Here is a 25283-nt window from a genome sequence, read left to right as displayed (position 1 = left end):
TTCAGCTAGTTAATAATAAATTTAGAAAAATTTAATTTTTTTTTTTTAAACACTTCAATATTAAAATCCTGGCATGAACAGCGATATACTAGACAGTATGTGTGTAACACTCATCTTGAATTCAACACTTCACCAGTGACCCGTGTGTATATATTTATATATATGTGTGTTATTATTTTAAAATATTAGTGTGAAAAACATTATTCAATAATGAAAATGGAAAAAAGAAAAATGATAAAAACGCAGGTGACCAAGAACGATTCTTAGCTATTTTATTAGTATTAGGTTTAGGTTACAGTTTCAGTTGTGATTATTATTTAAAAAATAATATTTAAAGTTATTGATATAACTATAGTATATTTTAAATATATTTCAGAAATATCTGTAAATAAAGATTTATTTCGTAAACTCCATTATTAATATTATTGTTTCACAATTTGTGTTGGTAGTTTTTCGTCAGGTATTGCTTAAGTTTATACATAGAGAAGCTACTAGTACTTACAATTTTACTTTGGAAAGAGTACCCCAATTAAACGACATATTTTACAAGCCATACAACAAATAGTGTTACTAAATACTTTTAGAGCACTTGTTTCAATAGTGATAAGTGATAACATCAGTATAAAATAAATTAAAATTAAAATTGTTTGTAATTATAGGTACTAATACATTAATTATCGTTTCGCTTAGAATTAAAAATCAGCGTGAAAGGGGTAAAGTGGATTAAATATCTTTTGTGTTTAAAAACACATACAATTCTTTATTTTATTTTAAACAAACTGAAATATTCTATACTTTTTAGTGCAATCCATCATACTTTTTGATTAACCCTTATGTACTTAATATATTAGATTAGAAAATAAATTCAGAGAAAATTTAAATCAAGCAAAAATATATTTTCCGAAAAACATCCTCATAAGGTTTTAGTAAAGTCAATGTACTATGTGTACCGTACAATGTTTTGTCGATGTAATTTATTTTCACATGAAGTCATAAGCATATTACCCATTTGAATTTGACAAAGTTATTTATGTGTACAATTTTAATAACGCATACCTTCATTCAGAGTGAAATATTTACAATCCAAAGAGTTCAAGTTCTGATGTAATAAAATATGTAGGTATATACAACCACAATGAATTGTTGTGCATTTTTATATTTTACAGACATTTTATGATTATATTTACAATAAAACGAAAAACATTATAAAAAAAAAAATCGATTTGATGCAGAAATGGGAAAAAAAAGTCAAACTTCTATCATGCTTGCAGATATTCGGCTGTGCAATACATGTACCTATAATACATAATATATTTTATGAACAAACGCCGTATAACCGGTGTCGTTATTGTCTATTGGCACATCGTCACAACAATCCTTCGTATATACCAATCAATCGTTGAGCGCTTACTATTATACCAATAATACGCTCTATATTACCATAATTTAGAAAACCATACACAGTGGAAAACAAAACTCGCACGCAAACACAGAAAATACAGTACTAAGACCTACAGTGCTAGGATTGGAAAATAAAATAAGGTGTGACTTGAAGACTTGAAAAAAAAATAAGTGTCCCTTGAAATGATTGAATACAACTTGTGGGGGGCGGGTAAACCCCCCACACCCTCAACTGTCAATCCTCAAACAAACAGTTACAATAAACGAATATGCCAGTAACGGCTAGATATATAAGTGATTAACATTTTTATATTTTAGAACAATAGTCATTTATTCACATAAGAAAAGATTTAACTAAATTAAATGTTACCCAAATTTACATTTTTTTGAAAATTAAAAATCAATTGTTATATTTCATAGCTTTTATGCAGTATCACGGTAAAAATAAATTGCATGATTTGTCAAATTTAATTTGAATATCTTATTTAATACAATTATTTTGAGAAATTTCAAAAATAATCCGTTGAACAAAAAAAATTGTTAAATAGAATGTACCATCTCCCATTCTAATAAAAATTAGTTAGTAAGAGTGCTCTCAAAAATAGGTAGTTCTTCATACTGTACCCATCCTCACAATTGTAGTATTAATATTACCTTATGACGTATGGTATGCAGAATAATAATACTTAGTCATACCCGCAGGGTGCTAGTAGATATTTGGTCATATTTTAGTTAGTTAGTTTTTACCAACTTAAACACATCATTAATTTCCTTTATCATAAAATATAGTACCTAAGGTATAAACAATAATACAAAAAATATACAATAAATTACGTTTAATGATAATCACACATTCACACATAATATTTGTATAAGACTATAATAGCAAAGATACAGAAATAGGGACAAGGGTCGACCAATAGATAAAAACTTACTATATTGACTCCAAAACTAGACCAAAGTAAAATCCAATTGACTTTCAATTAATTTTTAAATTGTTACAAATCTTTCCAATAATACATATTACCAGCATTAAAATATTTATATAATTATTAGGTTCTCGTCAAACGTGGACATTTCTGTGAGCACCAAGTATAGACGTAGTATGCTACGATTCATACTGCGAAATGGGACGTGTCATGCCCAACTAGACTGTATTATTAGTATCATCATCATCATCATCATCACCGACCATCGTAATAAAAATAATATTATTATATATATATATCGCAGTAAATAAAAATGCGGTTTACACGTGCAGTAATAACCGTTTGTTTTGCATAATATAATAATATTGTTATAACGACGAAGACTCCGCGCGCGATGTTACAAGTTGAAGGCCCTTCGAGGGCTAGCGTTCCATAATATAATATTATAGGTGCCGCCGCGTGATCGATTTGTCGAACAAAGAAAACTCGCACCACCGCCGCCGCCGATAATATTATTCTAACCACCCTCTATAATGTGTATACGTATATATAATATACGTATAGAGGTATATTACGTACATATATATATAATATCCACGACGACTACAACACATTGCGTACACGGCTGTCTATGGTAGTCCGCGAGCGGTAACGCCCGCGCGTTCGAGAAATCCAATCCCTCCGCGGTCGATCCGGTTACACGACGACAAGAAATGTTACACGCGCGCTTACAAAACGCACTTTCCTCGGTTGTCCGCTGTGTGCGTGTAAAACACATCTCCCGCACCTGAACGGCGAACGTCTCCCACCCTTACCGACTCGCATCTTCACCCCCTCCCCCCACCCTATTTTCTCCTCCCTAACCAATTTAGACAGATACACTTCTGTTATAATATTGCAACTAGCTATACCATGGTATACTATACGCGTGTATTTTGGTATAATATTATTATATGCTATCGGATGTCGTCCATTCCGCGCCCGTTAACCATTCGTCTCCATAATGATGTTATTAGGTATAGGTACCTGTTTTCCTCCTCTTTCGAAGACAACCATCAACGTTGACACCGCAATGTGCAAACCCCTCCACCCCTTCCAACTATAAAAGCACTATATAAATACGACAATAAACGCGCGTACACTGCAGTTACCTCAAATTAATGGATGTTACCGCCCAGAACAGACGATTTCGAGTTCTCCGGGAGGTGGCACACGAAGAGCTTTCGAAACTCGATTATTATTATTATTAGGATTAGAATCACATTTTATATATTATTATATTGTTCCGTGATGCGCGATTTATTCGTTTTCGAGGATAATCCTATTTCTACAGCGGTAACACGTCGTCATCCTATCTGGTTTTCCATATACTTCTTGAGTATTAGATCGACCGCAATGCCTACAACGTTTAATCCTATATATTATGCACTACATATTGATTCAATAATTTTTTACTACCTACTGCGCTAAATGCGGTGTTGGCTTCACAAGCGTTAAATTTAAATTTAAATAAAACCCAATGCGTAGCGTAATTCTTTTATACGAATAAATTTCCACGTCAGAAATATATTAATAAAATGCGGTGTAACTTTTTGCCGAGGTTGCAAGGACAAAATTCAAAAGTAATACTGAAATTACGAGGTTTTTTTGGAAAAGAATATTGTAAGTTTTGAAATATATTCGACAAAATTCAAAAGTTTTTCTTTTTTTTCTCCGCTGAATTGCAAAAAAATAGCGTTTTAATATTACTTATTTTACGCACCATTCGAGTGGAAATAAACTTTTAATGACAAGCTGTCGGTGAGAAACGGTAAATTACCATATTACCTACGAGTTTACCGAGATATCAACATACAACAGCGGTGTTTATTGTTTTCTCTTCATATCTTATTCCCTCGGTTATTTATCGATACATCTATAAACGAAAAAATATCGAAAAACATACCTGGTGGCAATTCTTCAATGGTAATGGCATGTGTTCCCAGTACGACAAACGTCACATATACGAAAAACAGTCCGTACAAAGCCGGCGGCATTTTCAATGATCTGTAAAACAAAACAAATCAGTTTCCTTATTTTACTGTTTTTATTTCGTGAATTGAACGTGTAGAGTTTATATATAGGTACGCGGATACGCTTTGAATATTATTATATAATCTGTAGATTTATTAGGAATGCAAAGGATACGTCACGATAATAATATTATTATATGCATAAAATATTATATACCTATACACAGCGAACAAGACATTTGTGAATAACCACATTACATCTGCGTTTGTATTCTATTAACCTCGTGCAATAACTCAGTAATCCAATCGAAGAACATTTTCATAGGAGGAAATTGAACCCGAGACACAATAGCTGTTGCACTGAAATTTATTGTTTTTATGATTTAAGGGAGCTGACCCAATCGGTTCGACTAGCAAGTGTGCGTTGTATACGCCAGGGCACTGCAGCAATCTTTATATATATATATATATATATATATATATTTATAATACTACTATAAAACATTTATGAAGATTTTTTTTTTTGACAGACTGAGTAATTTTTTTTTGGATATATTACACGTTGTTGGTTGGTGTTCTGTTCTGTCATTACTGAAGTTGTTCGCTATTCAACCATAAACGCATTAAATCATTTAAATGTTTCCGAATAAAAATGAATACGGAAAATAGATTTATTGAATTTAGTTTTTATATGTTGATTTTGACCTACTTACATTTTATTCATATCTATTATCTATAAGTATACGATTGTACTATGCGTAAACTGATTTTCTAATATACAAATGATATATATAAGTCTCTGAACAATATATAATTCATAACATGGGTACCTACCCTGTCAAACATACAAGTTGTGCAATATTGCGCATTACCTATACATAGAATGTATTTCGATTGGTTTAGGTATTATATAAGTCAGATGAATATTTTATAATATTTTGTTTTAAAGGAAATTATAAATTCTAATTTTTAATTACTGTTGTTAAATATTCAGATTGTATATTATACACCTACGTTATAATTACGTATTTAATGCTTATTAATAGGTATTCGTATGTAGTGTAAAAACCAAATTTATAGTTATTTTAATCTAAGTTTTGAAACTAGATTATTACCTATACCTAGCTTAGAGTAGTTAATGCACCTACAATAACTATAATATTATTTTCTGTTTTACGATGATTTCCAGAAAAGTTCTTATAACTATAGGATTAATAATTAAACTACAGACATGACATTACCAAGTATCGAAGAAATAAAATATAATACCATAACAAACTGACGCACGACGTGTCTATTTTTTTGTAATAACAAAATATTAAATATTATATATAAAAAAAAATAATAATAAATAAAAAAAAATAGATATGACATTTCATCGTACAACCATAACATACTATTATTGTGTTATAAATTCTTTGTTGCCAATTCTGAAGAAAAAACATGTGTCACATGACGCGTTGAATTGCTGTGTTATAATACTCGTTGGTCGTTTAAGACACATCATCTGGCGTCTTTTCAAGTCACGTAAGTACAAACATACACAAAGACGCGCACACCACAATTAAGCGTGGCATTAAAAACAATATTTCGAGGGATGTTTTGCGGTGCAACACGACTGGAGACCACTATATATATTATATTAATTCGAGTGAAAAGGGGAAATCACAATAAAAAAAAATGATAACGAGTGTACGGGCGACGGACCGGAAACAGAGATGGCATAGTCGGTCGTGCTGGGTGCCTGTGTGCCACTCGTTATGGCAGCAACAGCGACGGTTACACGCACACACACACACAGACACACACACACACACACACACACACACACACACACATACACACACACACACACACACACACACACACACACACACACACAGACACACAGACACACAGACACACACACACACACACACACGCACACGCACACACACAACGGATTACATTTTAAAATGCAACCATCCCTCCCCGGCCGCAACCCCCACCACGACTTGTTCCACCTACTCCCGGCGGCGGTTATAGTCATAATGATGATAATAATAATAATAATGCTAAGAATATACCACGGTATGTTTTAATATAACTCCGGACGGCCCGGGATATTTTAAATATGCAAAGTGGCGTTTTGTCCTGGAATTGTTCGGAGGGTTCCGGTGCAATAATAATCCCGCGTAAACCCGAATAGTTTCACCTCCTTCCACTCGTGTTTAAACACCGAAAATTAATAATTTAACGCTCATAATACCCAAACCGTTTACGTGGCCAAGTCGGACTTTTTTTCTTTACTTTTTTCTTTTTTTTCATTATTATTAAGCTTTTATTTTTTCGTACAAGCCATTTACATGTGTAGAATATAGACGCGAGCTGAACGATAATTTAACCGCTACAAATATGCACATGCGGGATCGTATACGTCGTATCATTGTAGGAATATATTTAAGACCACTATCTGCAGCTGTAAAACCAATTAAATATGGAATAATTGATGTTAGCGTTATGGAATTTATTTAAGTTTGAATGTACTACCCACGAGAATCAATTACACAAATTAACTTTCTAAATACTTACAGCTTAAAAATAATTTTTAAATTACCTAACCTTTTTGACAAATATTTAATTTAGCGACTACGGACTTATAAATAGAGGTATACTTTTGTAATAAACATCACTTTGAAGTCATCATTTCATAAATATACCACAAAACAGAATATTATCATTCCGTGATATAAGTAAAACACATTATGTAGCGCTACTTCCAACAAGATGACGTTGTGATAGTATATTAGTATCTACTATATTGGTTAACAATATACTGAATTTATATTTTAATACAATAATAAAATTACTAACATTAATATGTTTTTAAATGAAATAATTAATAATAAACAATATTATTATATAGAAACGAAAACTAAGAATATTATACAGTTAATACAACATAAAATGTCTCCGATGAAATATATTTTTAATTAAAACTTGATCGCTTAAACAATATTTTAAAGTTTTAATGTATTTGTTTAGTTTGAGCAATTTTGCCGATATTTAACAATATGATTTTATAAAACAAAATATTTGTTATGATATAGGTAATACATACTGTGTTCAATAATAAGTTTTCCCGGAAAATGAATAATTTCTAATAATGATCTTATCTAATTTAATAACATCGTTATAACTAATATTTAAGTTTAAAAGAGTGGGATAAAATGAAATAAACAATTAATGCTCTAAAACTTATTGAACATATAATTGTATTAAATCTTTCATTTTTGATTGGTAAAAACTAAAATGTGTTTGGAATTTTGTACCTTTATAGTTAGTTTTACTATTTATTTTTATTTTTATTGGAACAATACCTATATAAAAATAAGAGTTATTAAGATTCATAAAAAAAAAAAATTATAATCATAACGGTTTTTAGCATTGTTTGCAAGTATTATTAAAGTTCTACTTAAACTTTGATACATAATGGTTACTTATAAATTTAATTACGATTGACCTGCGTTATATTTTATATTTATTTTTTGAAAAAACTTGTAAGAATAAAACATTACTGACAAAATAAGACACGTGTCAATTTATAGTTTTCTCATTTAAGATTTAAACGTACAATAGTAAACAACAAATAAATTAAAAGTGTATCCGGTCCAGTAAACGATTCTATTTCTATTGGAAGGTAGTAAGGAACTTTACTTCTCAAAATTCAAATTAATGTAAGTTGATTATGTTTTATTTTCTTATTTTTAAATTTAATAATTCTTTGTCTAAAATAGAAGGTGTAGAGCAATTTTGAAGAAAAAATATGCATACCTTGTATATGAAGGTACTTATATGTAAAAAAAAAAACAATATTAATATAAAAATAATTTTATAATTCCTGATAAGTAGATAACATTCTATATTATTATGAAAGACTTAACTGAATAGCTTTTTTTATTTTATTAATTTAAATATAGGTAACTATGAATAAAATATACATAGATCAAAAAAACTAAATATGATTTTATAGTTGATTCGGTGTAATTTTAAGAACTAAAATGTATTGATCAAGAATTTCTTGAAAATTTAATGCTTTAATAAAATTGTAAAAGAACTACCGTTCAATTGAATTGTATTCTTTTTAAATGATAATTTAAAGTGATAAACAGAGTATCTACCTAATCGACTTAAGCTTGGTTTGGAATATTATATAAAATTTCCTCATCGAAATTACTTTGAATCAAACTTAAGTTGGAATAATTATTTTGGACTATCTGCGAAATGTAATGCAAATTTTAGTATGAAATTAAAATCAACAACATAATATATTTTATGAAACTAAATTTTTTCAATTGCATCTAATAAATGATACAAAAAACAATTTGATTCTCAAAGAAAAACTGTCGTTGAAAATACAACGCAATCCTTCCGTATTTTTCAATTTTCCCTCGACAAAGGAATTCGCAATAAATAACTTGCGTCATTATTTTATCGCTTACTTCTTAAAATGATACTATTAAATATTAATATCAGTTTCTTTCATAAAACTTTAAGAGTCTATTTTATTAAATTGGCTAATAGATTAATGTATATTTCCTTTTTAATTAATCCTATATTAATGTAGTCTTTGATCTAATTAGCCCCAGGCTTTTAAATTATTATTTCTTAGTGTATACAAACCATACATATTAATATAAAATCAGTCGTTGTATATACGTTTCCTATCATTTAATGTCACTTTGAAGTCAACTAACGATCCATTATGTTTTGTTTGCGAATATCAGAAAATCTATACTAATACAGTTAATGGAATGAATAATATTTAGGTGAAACATAATTTTTTACGAATTCAGCTCGCATGATGCGTATTGACCAAAAATATTATGATACAAATCAATTACTTATATAATGTGGCTTAAAAATAGAGAGAGTTGTACCGCATAAAGTAAAACAAAATTCTTTCAGATCAATCTTTTTCGTACTCGTTCTTGTACCAAATTCAATTTTTAATGACGATTTACGGTAAAAACGTAAAATAGTTCATTGAACAGGTTATACACCCCATTTTGGTGGGTACAATGCATAATAACATATCGCAATAATTTGACCATCAGTGAAAAAAAACCAAGAAAGTCCATTAGAAAAATGATGAAAAAAATGTAAGAAGTTGGGTTAGCGTCACGCTGGTCAATGTAACGCGATTTTCCGGCACAATCGTCATTATCCCCGAACGTTAATTTCTTATTATACATGTTCGTTGAGAAAAACTTCTAGTTGATTTCCTTCTTTCTTTCCGCTCGTTTTAGCCACTTTCACTCAGCCCACCAATACTTCTTTCGTCGAAGAATTTCGGTATTATTTTGACGGGAAAACCGCGCCCTTTTACCCGAATACTACTTTAAGCGATGACAACCCGCTAACCCAGTGCCATTATAATGTGGAAAGGCCGCGAGAATTCTTAACCTTTAACGTTATAAAAGTAAAATGACCTTTTTGCTAAGATGTCCCCAGTCGGTAGGAATTTAATGACGATCGTAATAATTTATAACCCCAAAATACTTGGTTATAAAAATTACGAACATTTTACATTGATATTTTAAGGAGATACAACACAGTCCATCAAAGGGAATATTAATTTTCCTATGTATTTTTAATGTTAGTCGTTGATAATCAATGAAAAGAAATAACATAATTTATTATTGTAGGTAGGTACTTAAAATTTTTTTGAATGTTGACATAATTATTATAAACTAAAGATTCAATGTATTCAAAGCTTATTTATAAAATACAGAGTAAAATAGCAAATAAATGTAATAACTACTAATAACTAAACATATCTTAGCAATTTTTAGTAAAAATAGTACTATAAAATATTATTTTGATTTACATAATATTTGTCGTTCCATAGAAATAAAAAAAATGTAACTTATATATTATAATATAGTCATTTTTATACAACGGTATAAAGAAACGCTAAACTTTTACTGGTCTCTTTGAACACAGATAATTTGATAAAGGATCTTTGAAATACTTCATTAGGTTTTTGTATTTTCAGAACTTCATTGGACTGTATAATCACAAAGTCTCATGTAAATTTAGTTATTTATCATACAAAATATAAAACTAGTTACTAAGGAACCTAATTTAATTCACAAAACTATCTATGTTCAGGTAGGTACCTACAACGAATATTTCTTATTTTTCTTATCCTTTGTTTTAAACATATAATATAAATTTAAGTAAACTATTTTTTAGTTAATTTATTTTAAACAAAATTAAATGTTTATTGTAATTTAATGTTAATGTAAGTATACGAAATTTTTATCAAAAAATAAAGGTTTGATTTTCCAGATGTTGACATTAAAATGTACGGACAATATTTTCAAAATTATTCTATTATACATAATAATGAGCCACAAATATTCAAACGGAATATCAATTACTTATAGGAAAAAGAATATTGTTTATGAATCTAATAATTTTTGTTATTATGCATTTTATCTTTGATATTCATATATTACGTTTGAGAATAACTAATTGTCAAACAATAATTGTCTTTAAACCTCTCAATTCCAAAAAATTCGAAAAAGCATGCTGTGTGGTATTTGTTTGTTATACCAATAACTATTTGGTACATGTCTATAATATAACGTGAACGTGTCACGTGTGTTCGAATGATCCAAACAAAAATATACTGAATCGAAACGAATACAATATTTTTCAGTTTTTCGTCGTTTTAAAGTGCATATATTATACTTTGACAGTCAACTGCTATACATAATAATATCGGACACGTGGGAAAACCAGAGACGTCCAAGCGTGTGTCGGGACAAAAGATCGGCCACATGCATTCGCGCCACTATTATTGCTCACAATTGTAGGCGACGTGACTCTTGGGAATTCACAACGTCCCTGCAGCAGTCTCAACCTCGGTTCCGGGCGTGGGGTAATTTGTATATAGCAACAGGAAGGGCGAACAGGACGCGCAGGAGATGATCCTCATCGTCGTTATCAGTGTTATTCCGAGCCATTAACACAACACGGTCCACAACAACTGGCCATCGCTACTACCCCTACCCCCCGCCACCCTACGATCACCTCTACCACAGCCGGTCGGATGGGATTTGCCAGGTCTCCCGAGAACGTGTATCATTATTATTATTACGCTGAATAAACTATGGTAGCTGCAGTGGCGATTCAACTTCGGTACCTATAGGTGTATCGTGGTATATAGTCTGCAGGATTCCGAGGTGGACTCGGAGGTGTGAGCTGATAACGCGCGTCCCTTTCGGTTTTTAATATTCATTCCTTTGGATCGCGATAAATCGGACATCAACGCACCCCCCCCCCCTCTATTCTATGCAGGCTACCGAGCCAGTACCGGGATACGCATAAATTACTATTACACTTCCGCGCGCACTCAGCGATGACAATCGCGGTCGTTTTAAAAATTGTCTCTGCATCTATACCCCTCCTGATCGAGCCACCGAACACGCAATCTTTTACAATACAATTGAGCGATAACATTTTCCTGGCCGTTCACGTGGTCGAGCAATGGAGAGGACGATGTGCAACGATCCAGCGAGGCATGGACTATAATATTATTATGATATTACATATTGACCGTAATCGTTGTAATCACCGAATTATGTGTTATGGGTACAGGTGAAAACGTGGTAATCGACTTCTTTCATTATTATTTATTTTTTAACGGTCTCATGGGTCGTGTATTTGTGTGTTGATGACAGTTTTGGCTCGAGGACGGTAACCGGAAATCAGATTTCCGATGCCTGTAATATTATAATGACCGGAAGGTGTTGGAAGTAAAAAAAAAAAAAAACAATCATGAGGACCCTTTACGAATTTATTAAGGTTCAGTGAAATTTATTTGGTGAAAATTTTGGCTGAAACTCAATAAATTTAAATGTTATCGAGTGATTTTTTAAAAAAAAATTCCACTACCTACCTTGTATGATAACATAATAATATATTTACATAAATCTATATTATTAATGTACCTAATCGAAAACATAAATCATAAATATAAATGTTCAAAAATTATTTTTTAGAAGTCAATCAGCTTTATATTATAATAATATGGTATTTAGGTATTTACTTATACGTGAATATTATTAAAATTAAAAAAAAAACTTTTTCATATTGATACATAATACGTATTATATTATCGATGAGATTGTGTGCGTTAAATTATAAAAATTTTATATATTATATTGTATATTGTACAACCAATATATTCATGATTGCTCCACAGTCCACTCAGAATGTAAATAAAATAAGCATGTACAGTATAATGTAGCCCCTAAAGCCCCCCTTAATTTGCGCCTATGATTATGTGGTTATAATAGTTGTACTTTTTTCTTAAACTCATTAAAAGAATAATGTTCTTATAACGATCGATAAATAATATTTTGATTAGTCGGTAAAGTATCATTGATTTAATTATTCAAATCCTTCAACAATTATTAGCACTCGTGACATATACAATGTGACTTACATGTCACAAGTAAACAAGTTAATTGTATTGAAATATTAAATTATGTATACTGAAATAAAAAATGAACAATGTTTGATGTTTAGTCCACAATTGCTGATTCATACCTATCAGTAAAAAACAATGTATGAATATTGAATACATGTAAATAACAATATGTTTTATACAATCTGTGAATAATTTTAATTGTAAGTAGGCACTGAGAGTATAAAGTAATGTTGCGTGAAAATTGTAGATACTTTACGCAGAAATAATAATAATAATAGATATGTTAAACACCGATTATGAACTGTTGAAGTTCAAATTTAAACTGACAGTTTTAATTGGTTTACAAAAAAATATGGCAAATGGTAGGCTGGAGATATCTATATGACACCATGGCGTGTTGGAGGTCGTTTGCGCGCAATTAAAATACTATGTCCAGGTGAGAACTTTAAGTAAGGAAAACCACTATCTTGAGTTCAAAAACATGAAACTGAAAACATTTTCTGGCAAAAAAAGAGGTTATATTTCGAAGATATGTGAAAAATTCTATTCAAACCGAAATCAAACGTGTATAAGTTAAAAAAGTTCTGATGGGATTTTAACTATTAAAGGTATTTTTAAAATTAAATTGAATTGTGAAAACCAAAACGGCAACATATAAAAATGTATGCATTGAACTTCTAGAAATAAATTAGACAGACGTATTCTCATATGATTTAAATTTACTTTTAAATTTATAATGATACAATATTATTTTAAAGAATATATATTTTTGAATTTTTATATGATATAAAACAACATGTAGTAGCTGTATAACATATTATGAAAAACAACAATTATTTATGAGTTTATGACAATAAAATAGTTTTGACAAATGTTGTAGTTTTTCCTAATCTAAGAAGAGCAATGTTAACCGTTCATGATGGATATAAAGTTTAAATATATGGCAAAATAACTATTCTACTTACTTAATTCAACTATATTAAATTTTTTTTTTTGCTTTTACTTTAATTTGAATTATAAATATTTATTTGTAAGGAAACAACAGCATTTCAAATATACAATATTTTAAATTCTTATTTGTTGAACTATTTGAAACTTATTTTTGATTTGAAAAGCTCAGAAAATAAATATAATACTAGGTATATTATGTACTAGGAAGTAACCTGTGCTATAATTATATAATACTTTTTTGAGTTATTTCTAGTATTCTAAATTAATAGAATATTTAAAAAAAAACATTTGAGATAAATATCATAAAATTGTCAGTTGTTTTTGTATAATACCTATGTCTAATTTTAGTATTTATGTACACAATTTATTATTTTTTATTTCTTTATTTTATCAATATCACTTATTTTATGTAAACAAAATTAAGTTATTTAATTAAAACCACCTGACAGTTGAAATTCATTATTACAGTTATTAAAACTTAATAAGATCCTCCATCAAAGTGAAGTTCTCATAATTGACACTTTTGAAGCATTTTTGTTTAGAAAATTAATAAATTAATAATATATACTCTTTAGAATAAATTAAACTGTTTAATATAACAATGAAAACCTGAAATATTTGAACTGATGAATTTTTAAATATTACGCTGTAAACTTTTTTTCCATAGTTTTGCAATAAAACAATATAATAAAAGAAATTATTTATTTATTTCGGTGTACAAATTTATGAAAATAAATATTTTTCATCTCCCAAAAGAATTAAATGTCCAAAAAAATATTATAAAAGAAAAGCTTTGGAAATAAACGCGAGTATTAGTTATACTATAACGAATAAAAAATAAATTTCTGCCAATGTAAATATTTAATAACTATGAATTAAAATTTAAAATAATTCAAGAGTTTAATTCATTTTTTTAACCGCGGTCATTCTACTAAATATACCTAGCAATTTATTAGTGTTGTGTATTTATTAACATTTTAATTTTTAATTAAAAAACGTAATATATTATATTAAAATATTATGCTGTAATAATATAGCCTGATACAAAAATTTGATTTTCGATCTTTTTAGTTAGTAATAATTTGAATTTTTAAAATATATTTTGTTACAGAAGACTATTCAACATTATATTATATTATGTATACATTTATACATTGTAAATGTAATACAGATTATTTATTTTTATTTGATCTATATATCGAAACACTTGGGTACAAAAAAAGGTAAACAAATTTTGAGGTTTAACAAAATCTTTATCATTATTATTTTATATAAGTAAGGCTAGTTTTGCTAAGAATTGAATTATACCTACCTACCTATAAAAAATATGGTAAAAAATATAATATTATAATACTTATTAAAATGTTTTAACTCAATAGTCAATAATGTATTTACCTTATAAAAACAAATTAATAAATTGTACAATGTAAATATAATAGAAAAATATATTATAAACATTAAACCCTAAAAGGTTTAACTATAGATACGTGTGTAATATAAAACGATTTATATCTACCAAATCCATTATAAAAACACACCAAAAATTATTATTTTTTTTATTATTTATTCGATATACTTTAACTTGTATTTTATTTTAATTAAAAATACTCAAAGTTAATTAATTTTAAATTAAACTTGTAAAATAAGTATAATTTTAAAGTTCGGGTACCTACTATACATATTATATTCTATTGATGAGTCAAACAATGAAAGGGGGAATGAATTAAAGGGTTCAGGTAAATTAAAAAATGTTTTAAGGATTCGTATAAAAAATAATAGCTCTTTGTAACCAAAAAATGTATTTAATTCAATATTTTGTATTACAATTCCTAGAAGTATTCAACATTTTGTTTTATGGAATACTCGTCTTGCATCGCTCACATATCAGAAAAATCTCAAAAGTATTTAATATAGTTCAAATTCATTCATAAAAAGAGACTATGAATTGATTTAAAACCAATTGAAAACATAACATCGACTTAATATTATAATTTTAATTTTAAAATAAACTTCGTTATTTAAACTTCTAATTCCAATTATAAATCTAATAACAATTATTATACACAATATAACAACATACAATTTAAAAATGTATTACATTTTCTGGTTATTGACATAAAAATTGTAAAATGTAAATTGTACCTATACCAACCAAATGGAAAGAGATCATGTCAATTGTGTATTACATTATGCGTTTATCTATAGTTCATCTATAGTCTAAACTAACCGGCATTATATGTTATGTATTTGAAATTCAGATTTAAACATAAAACAATAAAAAATAAATAAATAATAACTTTAAAAAAGCTAACACCGCATAAACAAATAATTTGAATCAAAATTCAATTAAAAATATCTGCAGATAATTATTGGTATCCATACATTTTTTTGGTATGATGTTCGTATAATAAAATTATGAAAATAAAATTTAAATATTTGGAAATATTATAGTACCTATATGAATTTCATTAAACTGGGAATTTACCTCAAATAAACTCGGTTTAAAATTACCATTGGATTTTACATTTTTCAATTCGTGCCCTTGTCTTCCTGCAATAAACTTAAAAGTGGTGAAGGCGTGACGTGACTTAAGAACTCCGCGAATTTTACTAAAATTTCATGTTTGCAGACAACCTGGTTTTCAAACTCATCCCGATTACGGAAATCACGCACGTCTTCGTTTTTTTGTTCCCGGAACCCCTTGTTATTTATCCAGTGCATATAATGAAATAAAATAAAATTCGGCGTGACGAAGTTAAATAAAAAATTCATCGAACGTAATTATTATTCAGAAAGGCCGCAGTATTTAATCAACAGTATTTGCATTCGACGGTAACGGCGGTGGCCGTTTTAATTATCATGTCTCCAGTTCAGCCGTCGTTTGTTTTGGCATTTTTTTTTTATTATTATTATTATTATTATTACTTTATTTCTCTACTTGTCCCTCTCCCTGTTTTACGCAAAGTTCGGGAGAATAACCCGATATCAACTCCCCTAAGAAAATGATCGACTTCAAAGGAAAATATATTCATTAACTGTTCGTCAAAGGAGTACTTGGATACTGCTGGTTTACCAAACCACGAATTCGTCTAGTGCAGATGTATTAGGGCGAACTCAATACCACCTACAGGAGTCCATTTTCAATAATGATTCGCCACGTGCCTTTCCCCACACTCTGATTCATCACAGCGATCTCTTAGCTAAAACACACATATAGGGCGCACACATATTATAAACGTTCAAAACAAAGCCAAGCCCGTTCTTACTGTGAGCTGACCGAAAGTGACCCAAAATTGGGAAACCTGAAACCTTGTATTGTGCACCGTGGTTTGATGTCCACCCCTACACCATCCTTCTGGTTGAGATTCATATCGATATCTATACTGTACCTCGCAGAGTATATACTATCATCATGGTGACATTGGATGGTTGAATTCAACCTTCGTTCATATTGTCAAATCGATGTAATCGATGTAAATAATGAGAAAAAAACAGAACTAGTTCAGGATTGTGAAAAGTATCTATAATGTATCATATTATGTCGGTAGACCAATGTGTATTCTACATAAAGTTTTTAAATTTTAATATAACTTTTTTATGTAATGAATATTGAACGTATATAGGTACCTAATAGTCACACAATTTACACATTTATTGATAAAATATAATTCATTTATATGCCGAAAATATTGATCTGTATTGTGTAGGTCAAGTTTAAGCAAGGCTGGGCATTAACGAGTTAAAAGGTTAAATTTAAGTAAAAAGTTTATTTTATTTTAACTTCTTAACTTAACTAGTTATACTTTTGGCTTTTTATTAACTTAACTGTTAACTTACTAAATTTCTTTCTTAATTAACGAGAAATGAACGAGTTAATTTTTCATTTTAAGAAGTAAATTAAGTTAATTTATATTGTTCTTAATTTAATTATATTTCACTATTTCAGTCTATTTCTTTTTTATATCAAAAAAAATATATCGTAAATTGTTTAAAGTTAAAAACTTATATCATTGGGAATCTAACTTATATGGAAATACTATATGAAGTATAAACACTATATGCTATAATTTAGTTTTGGGCTGGAAAAAAATTAAGTACGCTGCGTTGTATAAACAAATTAACTTTTTTGTAACTTAATAAAAAGTTAACAAAAAGTGTGTATTAACTTTTAACTTAACCGAATTAACCTATAGTTAAGTTAACTTTTAATTTTTTGTAATTGGTGCATATTAACTTGAGTTAATAACTTGAGTTAACTTGAGTTAACTTGAGTCAGTTTTAACTAAGTTGAAAAAAATCATTAACTTGCCCGGCCTTGTGTTTTATGGTAAATATCAACTAGCTGTAGGTATAAAACATTCATTAGAAACACGTTAAAATAGAATAATTAGTTAGTTGTATTTATTAACTTTCTTGTATCATAAGAAAATAATTCAATATTTGTGAATTACATAATTAAGCATCTAACTAATCGACAAAAAATATTTTTAAGCATAATACAAAATAATAAACAAATAAACATAATAAACATAATAAACAAATTAAAGAAGTTTTTTCCACTTCAATCACTTAATCATATTGCCGAGAAAATGATTTTTTAATTATGGTGTAATTAATTAAAATTTTATTTTATTTTATCATTCTAGGAATTTTAATAGGTGCTCTTAATTTATTAATGTTCCGATCAATTTAGTTGGAACTCAATATTTAAGTGTTTCATCAAATTTACATTGAATATTTTAGTCTTTACATATTAGATAGTATGATTTCCTGACTACACTTGACGTAAAAGCGTGGTTACAGTGGTATACCAAGTTGTCTTATAGTCTTAACTATACACGTACCCATGCAATATAATTTTACTGATGGAAACCAATCAAGACATCACTTCAAAATGTATTAAATGTAGGCGAACAGCTCTTGTGACAATAGGTGTGGTCGTTATTTTTTATGATGGAGGGCCCGTGATCATGTGTAGGTACTGCTAGTAATGGGTAGTGTATAACACGTAATTTCAACAGTGATGAGTGAAGTCTTTAGGGACAACGCTCCTCCGTCGCTCTATAGTCAGACAGCGGCGGGTGCACATTAAAAGCTTAAATATGATCACCATAAAAATTAAAACCGAAAAAATGATTGTGGTGAATTTTTATTTTAATTTTCGATAATGTCTATATATATATCTGTTTATATAGCGATAAAAGTAGTTATAACTCTTCATAATACGTTTTGGGGGCAACGGGTTGTTGTAATTACTTAAACCGTCAAATAGATGACGAGGAAATGGGAGCAACTACAGTACACATAACAGTGGTTTTAAAAGGGTTGTTTTGTTTACCTAAACAGGCTGACTACGGAAAATATACGGCTTTAATAATGCACCCTTTGGATAGATTAAATAAGACGACAGTGCCCTGACGAAACGTATTATCATATTAATCCATATTTATTACAATAGACATTTAGCTTTAATAAATACTGATTTCCAAGCACCTTTAGAAAAATGTATCTATTTTTCTCAATTGTTATGATAAATATGTCATTATTTAATACGTTTTTGTTATTTATGGTTTATTTTATTGATGCATAATTATAAAGTCAGATAGGCACTATTATAATAATATAAATGATAATATTCAGTAGATGAGCTGTTAAAGAAATTAAAGACCCCTTTTTTCCCCCAATTACAATTCAAAAGACTAGATAATATATGGAATATAGTGTCAAATTAAGGGTAACATCAAAATATAACTTTAATATTTCACAATACAGTTTAACACTCAATTAAACTAGATGTCCTCATTAGGTTATAGTGAATTCACCTCATCAATAACCGATTTTAATTAACCGTTGATTATACACAATATGTAATAATTACAAACTATATTTATGTATTACTGTTTATTGATCTAAGAAAAACCACATACGCATCAATAAAATAACAGCATTATATATTACAGCAAAAATTATATGACATAATAATATATCATAAAAATAAATTTGAGGGACGTCAAAATAATTAATTGTAAAACTTAATGGCAATATTACTTCATTGTCTCTTAATATTATAAATTAATAATGATAGCCCTTTTCATGTAAAATGAATGCATGTAATAAAATATGGATGGAATTCACATGGTCATTAAATATGGGATTATGTTTTAGAAATAAAGGGGATCAGTTCGCGGACGAAAACATTTGCTCTATTGTAAATTTGTAACGCCTTCCAGCTATATTGCACTAGTTGACAATGTTCACTATGTTTGCAAATATAAATCCTCCAAAAAACTATCAATATAGTTGCCTACTTGGTCTAAATAATGTCCTCATCGAATTCTCTGTTTTTAACATTTTTATTAGTTTTGACAGTTTTAGTTTTAATAATAAATTGGTATTCGTTTTGGACTCTAAGTATCTCAATAATAATATAATATTATTTTGATATGTAAGTTATCATCAACGACGGTATATCAATATTATTATACATGGTATGAAGTTTTATATAATGTTGAAGTTAGTATAGAATTATTATTAATTATTACTAGGTACACCAATATTAAAAACTCTAATAATATTAGTTTTTATATAAATTATAATTATTATAGTACCAACTTATTCGTTATCGAAATTATTGAAATATTCAATGTCTAATTAAATTTCTTATTAAAATTAATTAAATAGAAAATGACAAAGTTAGTTTATATTAGTATTGGTAGGAGTACCTATAATAGTTAAATCTATATTAAGGTTAAATACCTACCTACAATTAGTTTAAATATTATAGTTGAATTAAATAAACATATAACTGCTTGATTATAATTGTTGAATCTTATAATTAATTTTTACATTCAAATTTAGCAGGTACCAAACTTATGTATTATATAAGGGTTACTTACTTTGTTTGTATGTTAACAAATTATTTTGTTGTTAAGTATACAGTATTTAGTATTTTAATACAATACATAAAAAATAAGTATTTCTAAAAATTATTAACATTTTTACATATATATTATTATGTAGAAAATTAGTGACAGGAAAAAGTAAATATGACAGGTAACAATGATAGTGTAATCATTATTACCATAATGTTTTAGAAATGTCATTTTAATATAAAGGGAAATAATATTAAAGACAAAAATACAAAGTAAATTTGTTTAAAACTGTTTATATATTATTTTTTTAAAAAGCATAAATAATGCAAAGGTAGACACAAACTATAATTTGAAATGGTTTATTCACTTTAAAAAAAAAAAAAAATGAAAAATAAGTCTTCTTATTATATTTTAATTTATCATATTTTTCTCAAGAATTAACGATAAACGTCAAAAATATATTTTTATTTTTGAATATGATATTCAGAAAATAAATTAAATTAGTTGTCATCAATCAATCATGTGACAAATAATAAAATATATTTTCTTTTTAAATTTTTTAAATTTCAACATTTACAATCATGCAATTACAGTTGCATATTGTATGCACTATACAATAAATATTTTATTTAATAAATAACTTAATGCTGACGTGTTACTGACTTTTGAAAACAAAAATATTGATTTTAACCGACTTGAATGTTGTTTTGCGTGTAACAAAGGTGATGGGGAGAATGGGTAATGTGAAACATATTTAAAAAAAAATACGATTGTAATTGATTAGACGTGCAATATATGAAGTTAGAATATCGAACTATTTGTGTCGGATATATTATTTACTAGAACAAATATGTTTTTTAGTGAATACTGAACTGTCACTTGTAATAAACATTTCTTTGTAATACGAAAAATGAATTGGAATTATCATCGTATTATCGTAACAATCAGTATTTTGAATGAAAATCATTTCTAGTCGACGTTGCGTAGAGTAACAACTAGCACGATAGTATTAATTTGCGGAATATTTCGTCCCATCGCAATCGTCCGGACTATATAGAAAAAACTGTTTTACAGGTAGCGGCTTTTTGTTCGTAGCACTGCGAACCACTCGTCGAACGAAATTCAGTGAAATTTGAGTAAAAATAAAATAAACGAACCACCACTTTTGATGATAATAATAATAATAATAATATGGCGCAGAGGATTATTATTCCACGAGGCGGCTTCCGTTTCAAGGAGGCTCAACGATAAAACAATAACACGCACCCAACTCCGTCATCGCAGTAAAATATACACCCATGCCACCCACCTTCATATATATCACATATATATTTATGTGTGTGAGTGTGTGTGTGTGTGTGTACTTAATCACAGTGTGCTTTCGCGCAATTCGACGATTTCCTATTGTTATTATTAGCCTTGCGACTGCAATGTGTATTTATCAGACACTTGACGTGCATCGCGGCCACCGAGGGTATATAAATATCTTGATCCGTGTCGAATCCTGTGGCGGCGGCACTAGTGAGAGCTTCGAGGGCAGAAATCCTTTTCAATTAGGAACCCGAATATACATACACATGCTATATGCCGTTTGTTATAAACATACACCAGCTGTGCTTTACGCTCGTCGTATATAATATATACATGCATGTGTATTTATTTATTGTACACGGTGAGAGGCGCACTAATGCATTCGATTAGTTTTTGTGAAACTAATTTTTTTTTAAACCCTACCCCCCATGCTGTTCTATATCATATTTACTCAAACAAATACTGGTTTAGTTCCGCTATGTATTAATAAATGTATATATATATATATATATACATTTATAAACATATCGATTAACATTTTATGAATCTACTTCAGAGGCTATATAGTCGGTATTGAATCGATTCAAATGTTGATTTGACAGTAAAGTAAAAGTACATTGTTTGTAAGTATTCGTAGTAAGTAGGCAGGTAATAATTACATATTTATACATTATCTATATGATGGTATGTTATAGATATGGTAGCTGCAATATCCGAATGATTTAGGAAAAATAATTATTTTCAGCTTATAATCAATTTGTTGAAAATAAAACATTTTGTTGTAATGTTGGATTTATCGAATTTGACTAATAATACGTGGTTAATTTTTTTAAGTGATTAAGTTTGTGTAAAATGATCTGGTCATACCTTGTAAAACGAAATACGATTTTAATTATTTAACAATTCATTGTTGTGATTTTCTAGTATCAGGAATGAGTTTAGATTAGCAAAACTGCAAAAGTCTATAAGTGTATAGCAGTAATATATCTATCTATATACCTATTATATAACAATACTTATATTATAAAGAATGATATTTTTTTTTAAAAGAAGTTACTTTCTCTAAAATGCACATAAATAATTTATCCTTAAATGCTGAAATAATTCATTTTTATGTAGGAAACAATTTCGTGAAACAAGGGAAGCATCAAATTACAAGTGTTCCATGGAAAAAAAAGAGATTTTTAAGGAAACGGTTTTGGGCGTTATTATAATAATTAAATGTTACGGTGAATAATTTTATTTATTAGAATACATTTAGTATCAGAAATGGATACATACGAAAATTAATTAAACTAGAGCTTATGAATTTAAAAGAGAAAAAAGAGTACCGAGCAAAATTGATGTCTAATTCTAAATCACCCCGAAGCAGCTGGAATAAAAATTTATTGCCCTATGGTAATATAACGAGGAAGCATTCCATTTCCGTCACGGTTCGAGGATATACACAGCGCGGCGGTAAAAGGCTCCTCCAAGGGAAAGGTCGAAGTGACTCTTTTTGTATAATAAACTTTTAAACATAATATATTATATCTCGAAAACTATTACTTGGCTTAACGCTAGCACTCTGAGGACTGTTTCTTGCCGAGTTTATGTCATGTATACCACCACGGCGACCACAGTATAATATGTATATAGCGCATTCCCACGAGAGTTGTTCGCTAATTTAAAGTGGTATTTGGTTGGACAATAAAAGTCCATTACTTCATTATTTCAGACAAGCGCGAACCTTTGTGGGTTGTCGCTGCTCATTGTAGTCTTGTCTCTTGAGTGTACTCATTTGAGTGGACCATGTCGATTGCGTGACGTGCGTAGATGTGCATGTGAGACATGGTGCAGTCCAGTTGACGGAATAATACATGGTTCATCTTGTAATTCATTTCATAAACTCGAAAGATGATAACTATTATTTTATTTCACTATATAACATCATGTCGATATTAATTTTTTCACGTCGACGTTTTACACCGTGTGCAGCACGGTTCTAAATGAAACGATAGTAAAAAATACAAATAAAATACATCTACTGCTGGTGCAAATGATGAATATAATAAAGTTAAAAATAAAAAATAATTCTCGACGAATGGACTATTCAACTTCATTCAAGTGTTATGGAGACGCTTGTAAAAATGTTTGAATAGTAATAAAAAATTGTACGTAGTACACTATTTATTGATTGGCAAAGTTAAGTGGTGCGTTGAAATACGTTAAAGGTTTTTATTATTATTTTTTTTTTTGAACGTGTTGGATTTTATTTATTTAGTTTTTTGTATCTACAATCAAGTGCTTCAAATCGTTACACTCTGACGTTTAACGAGTTATGAGAGGAGAGGACAGCTTTGAATACATGAGTTATTTTATTATAATTTTATGAACCGACTTCTCTAATGCAGTGTAGTATCTACAACAGACTTTCGAAAATAGAGAGCACTTGCCACTTATTTAAAGTAATCATTTAGATAAAATGTATAGTTTATTTTAAAAACAAATATAGTATGTAAATCTACTGGCCACTAACTGTGAGTAAGGGTCGTGTTAAATTTAAAAAAATATTTATTTGTATACTATAATGTATATATACTATAGCATATATCACTATAAAAAGTAGTTAGTTGAAATAATTGGTAATAATAACTGAATCATTTTAAAGGGTCTAAATAACATAATAGGTAATATAATAGCAGTAAAACGAATAATATACATTATATTAATATCTAAAAAATATAAACTGATGTAATACAGTCAATTATTATATTTAATGAACATTTTTATTCATAATAATACTCATTGACATCGTAATAAAATTATTGAGTACCTAATTGATTTAGTTCTCAAATCAGAAATATGTATTTTAAATTGAATATTTTCTTCATTAGTTTAGTTGAAAATGACACGAGCGAATATTATCAAGCTTTTAACTAAGGAAAAAATGTAATTATATTTATTGTTCAAGTGTATTATTTCTATAGTAAAAAATATGATTCTTTTTTCAAACGAAATAGTATAGTTAAACAGAACTCTTTTAATAATCTAATATTAAAAATTAGATCTCAACTTTTTTATCGTCGATCTATATAATTTTATAATCATATTTAACATTTCAACAACATCAATATAGTAAAAATTCTGAAAGGTAAAATTAAAAATAGAGAACGAGGATACTATTATTTCCCTTTATATTCAAATTCCTAAACTAATAAAAGAAGTCGTTATAATAGAAACGTAATTCAATGATATTCACATTGTTGAATAAACTATGTTTTTTAATTATTGCATGCGTTTAATCACTAATTATCCTGTATCATACGCTAAATGGAACTTTTAG

The 25283-nt window shown here is 28.5% G+C and overlaps 1 protein-coding gene across 1 annotated transcript in view; it reads right to left on the bottom strand.

The window, feature by feature from the left end:
• The window catches only part of LOC100167244 (semaphorin-2A), a 401079-nt gene that overhangs the window by 165819 nt on the left and 209977 nt on the right, over positions 1-25283 (bottom strand). The window contains exon 5 of the mRNA XM_029491091.1: positions 4276-4376. Coding sequence (XP_029346951.1) covers positions 4276-4366 — 91 coding nt within the window. The 5' untranslated portion in view covers positions 4367-4376. The remainder of the gene's footprint in view (positions 1-4275; positions 4377-25283) is intronic.

The sequence above is a fragment of the Acyrthosiphon pisum genome, chromosome A3 (genome assembly GCF_005508785.2).
Source record: "Acyrthosiphon pisum isolate AL4f chromosome A3, pea_aphid_22Mar2018_4r6ur, whole genome shotgun sequence".
Lineage (NCBI taxonomy): Eukaryota > Metazoa > Arthropoda > Insecta > Hemiptera > Aphididae > Acyrthosiphon > Acyrthosiphon pisum.
This window is presented reverse-complemented; position numbering and strand designations above follow the sequence as displayed.